This window comes from Colobus angolensis, unplaced genomic scaffold (genome assembly GCF_000951035.1).
Source record: "Colobus angolensis palliatus isolate OR3802 unplaced genomic scaffold, Cang.pa_1.0 Scaffold563, whole genome shotgun sequence".
Lineage (NCBI taxonomy): Eukaryota > Metazoa > Chordata > Mammalia > Primates > Cercopithecidae > Colobus > Colobus angolensis.
In genome coordinates this window covers 204,086-206,983 of record NW_012119188.1, presented here as the reverse complement: position 1 = coordinate 206,983, position 2,898 = coordinate 204,086, and the positions used below count along the sequence as shown (strand labels likewise).

The window sequence follows — 2,898 nt, the reverse complement described above, 5'->3', positions numbered from 1 at the left end:
GGCCTCCCAAAGTGCTGGGATTACAGGCTTGAGCCACCGCGCCCGGCCGTGATCAACTTTCAAGTTTGAGGTTACTGATAGTTCAAACCAAAGACCTTTAATCTCTTTACAATACTGGTATCACCTAAGGTGGGGATTTGGGGTTGCAGAACTTTCTTAACACAGCAAACAAGATTGTATCCAAGCTGTTATTTGTTCCTAATGCTCTGTTAAATAAATGCTGAATTATGTCTGACATCCAAGAAGGAGCTCTCAGGTGAAGTTTGTATCTCGTCCTCCATGTGTCATTTGCAGGCCTGTGTGCGCTGTCAATCAACAACGACAACTGCTACTTGGCGTACCCAGGGAGCGCGACCATCGGAGAGGTGCAGGTCTTCGATACCATTAATTTGGTGAGATGCCTTTCCTACTCGAATAGCTCTCTAAAGTGTGGCTTTTTCCTGAAGAGGAGCACTGTGGTGTCCCTGGCATCCTGATTTTCTTGGCTCAGCAATACAACCACTGCATTTTTTTTTTTTATCTTAGCAGCATCTGTTATTTTTTTTACTTATTTTTTTTTTTTTTTTGAGACAGGGTCTTGTTCTGTCGCTCAAGCTGGAGTGTGTTGATGCAGTCCTAGGTCACTGCAGCCTCAACCTCCCGGGCTCAAGTGATCCTCCTGCCTCAGCCTCCCAAGGAGTTACAGTCATGCAACACCACACCCAGCTAATTTTTTATTTTTGTAGAGATGGAGTCTTGCTGGGTTGCCCAGGCTGGCCTCAAACCATCCTCCCACCTTGGCCCCCTAAAGTGCTGGGATTACAGGCAGGTGCCCTGCGCCCAGCCCCACTACTCTCTGTCAGTAGCAGGGCAGGTCTGGCTCATTCTGCTTCTGGATCTGCTGCATGCAGCGTTCAGACCAGTGCTGAGCTCCTCAGCACGGGAATGTTTGAAGGAACATAGAAAACCTTTGGGATAAACTGCTTTGCTTTTTCTGAAGTTGGAGCAGCATTTCCTTGAATGCCCAGCCCCGGTAAATCAAGTGGGTTTGGCATTTGTATGGACTGCAGTGGTTTTTTAGGAACAGCTAATTGGCATTTTCAGACTACACACCAAGTGCCAGCCCTGGGCCATGGCCTGTCACTGCATGGCGGCCACGCTTTATTGGTGTCCCTTTTTCAGAGAGCTGCAAACATGATTCCGGCTCATGACAGTCCTTTAGCGGCATTGGCCTTTGATGCAAGCGGAACTAAACTTGCCACGGCTTCAGAGAAGGTGAGTCTGCTTTTCCCTGGGGGAGCACTGGTGCCAAGGCGTCTACAGACTTTTTCATTTCTGTTCACACAGCCAACTTAGAGGCAAAGTCCTATACTTACCAGCATCGGGAGAAGCAAAGACAGCCACCTGCTTGTCAGGCCGTGGGCATGTGCTGCCCGAGAGTGAGCGGAGCTTGTGGTGTACCACTGGGATGGGAGAACTGGTCCACGTTTGTAGTAAAAAATACAGAAATGTCCAGAGACAGAAGTGCCGTGTGTAACCACACCACTCACCCAGTGTGTTTCTAAATGATGAAACTAACACGTAACAGTAAAGAACCCAGACAGTGATGAAACGTGAAAAAGCAGGGACAGAATTCTGTCCAGCCAATCTGAACATATTTCAATGTTCATTTTCTCTTTAGTCAACAAAAGTGGGATCCTACTATGGGTGTAATTTATCCTTTTTCACTCTGCATGACATTTCTCTAAGTTCAAAAACACTTGTAATGGCCGTGCAGTATTTAGTTGTGATTTATGTCAACATCACCCTTTTGGGACTTTATGTTTCTAATATGTTGCTGCCTTAGGTAGTAGTTTATTTAAGTCTTGTATCAGTCTTTCATATGTATTTCTAACTACGAATTTAAGAGATTCCAGTAAGAAGAATGTCTGGCTTTAAAGGAGATGGATGGCCTCTAAATGTCGCTGTGTACCTGTGACCGCGTGGCGAGGCTCCCTCGGCCTCCAGGAGACTGAAGGCTCCTTGTTCTCTTCCTCACTTGAACTGTGCCTCTCTTTTCATTTTGGTTCCTCTTTTCTTGAAAGTTCCGTCTTCTCTTCTTCTGTCTTGAGGTCGCGTCTGCTCTCCCGCCTCCGTTGTCTCCTCTGGATGCCAGTCTGCTCTTCATTGCCACCGATGACCTTTACTTTGATTTGGATATGATTTTGCTTCTCATTGAAATCCTAAAATAGCCTCCCCTTTCAAGTCATCTCTCCCCTCAAACTATGGACCAGATAAGATACAATAAAAAGTCGGCTCACTTCCTTAGCTTTCCCGCCTGGGTCTTTGTTCTTCAGTCTCACACCTGAGTTCTGTAATAATCATGTCACTGCTTATGGATCACTTCTGGGTCGTGAATTATCCTGCATCTTTTATCTTCATTACCTCCTGTGTTCCCCCTCAGCAAGGTAAACATTTCTCTCTTTCATAGCAAGGGCTCAGAGAGGTTAAGCAGTGTGCCCGGGGCTGCCCAGTTGGGCAGCGACAGAGGGGTCAGATTCCAAGCCTGACTTTGATTCTCATTAGGCTGGACTATCCCAATATCACCTTGTCCTTTTCTTTTCCCTTTGAAATGGCCCTGAAATTCTGTTACCCTTTGACTAATCAAAGTCTTAAGTTTTTTAGTAGCTCTTATAAAGGCCCAAAAGTACTTGATGGAATTTTAAGGCCCATAAAAATAGAATAATTTTTTTCTGGACTATAAAGAGGAAACTTGATTTCTTTTACATGGAATCCTCTTACCTGTTGAGTGAGAGCAGCAAGGCCTTCCTAGCCCTCCTCTGTGCCAGGTGCTGAGGCCCCACTGAAGCCTGTGACTTAATCCTGCTTTCAAGAATCTTCCGGTCATGTGGCGACAAAACAACTCTTTTTTTTTTTTTT

At 45.7% G+C, this 2,898-nt stretch overlaps 1 protein-coding gene across 3 annotated transcripts in view; it reads left to right on the top strand.

Moving 5' to 3' along the window:
• WIPI2 (WD repeat domain, phosphoinositide interacting 2) overlaps positions 1-2,898 on the top strand; it is a 26,797-nt gene that overhangs the window by 4,424 nt on the left and 19,475 nt on the right. For all 3 annotated transcript variants that reach the window (XM_011961686.1, XM_011961687.1, XM_011961685.1), the window contains 2 exons: positions 295-392; positions 1,162-1,254. In XM_011961686.1, the coding sequence (XP_011817076.1) occupies positions 295-392; positions 1,162-1,254 (191 nt within the window). The remainder of the gene's footprint in view (positions 1-294; positions 393-1,161; positions 1,255-2,898) is intronic.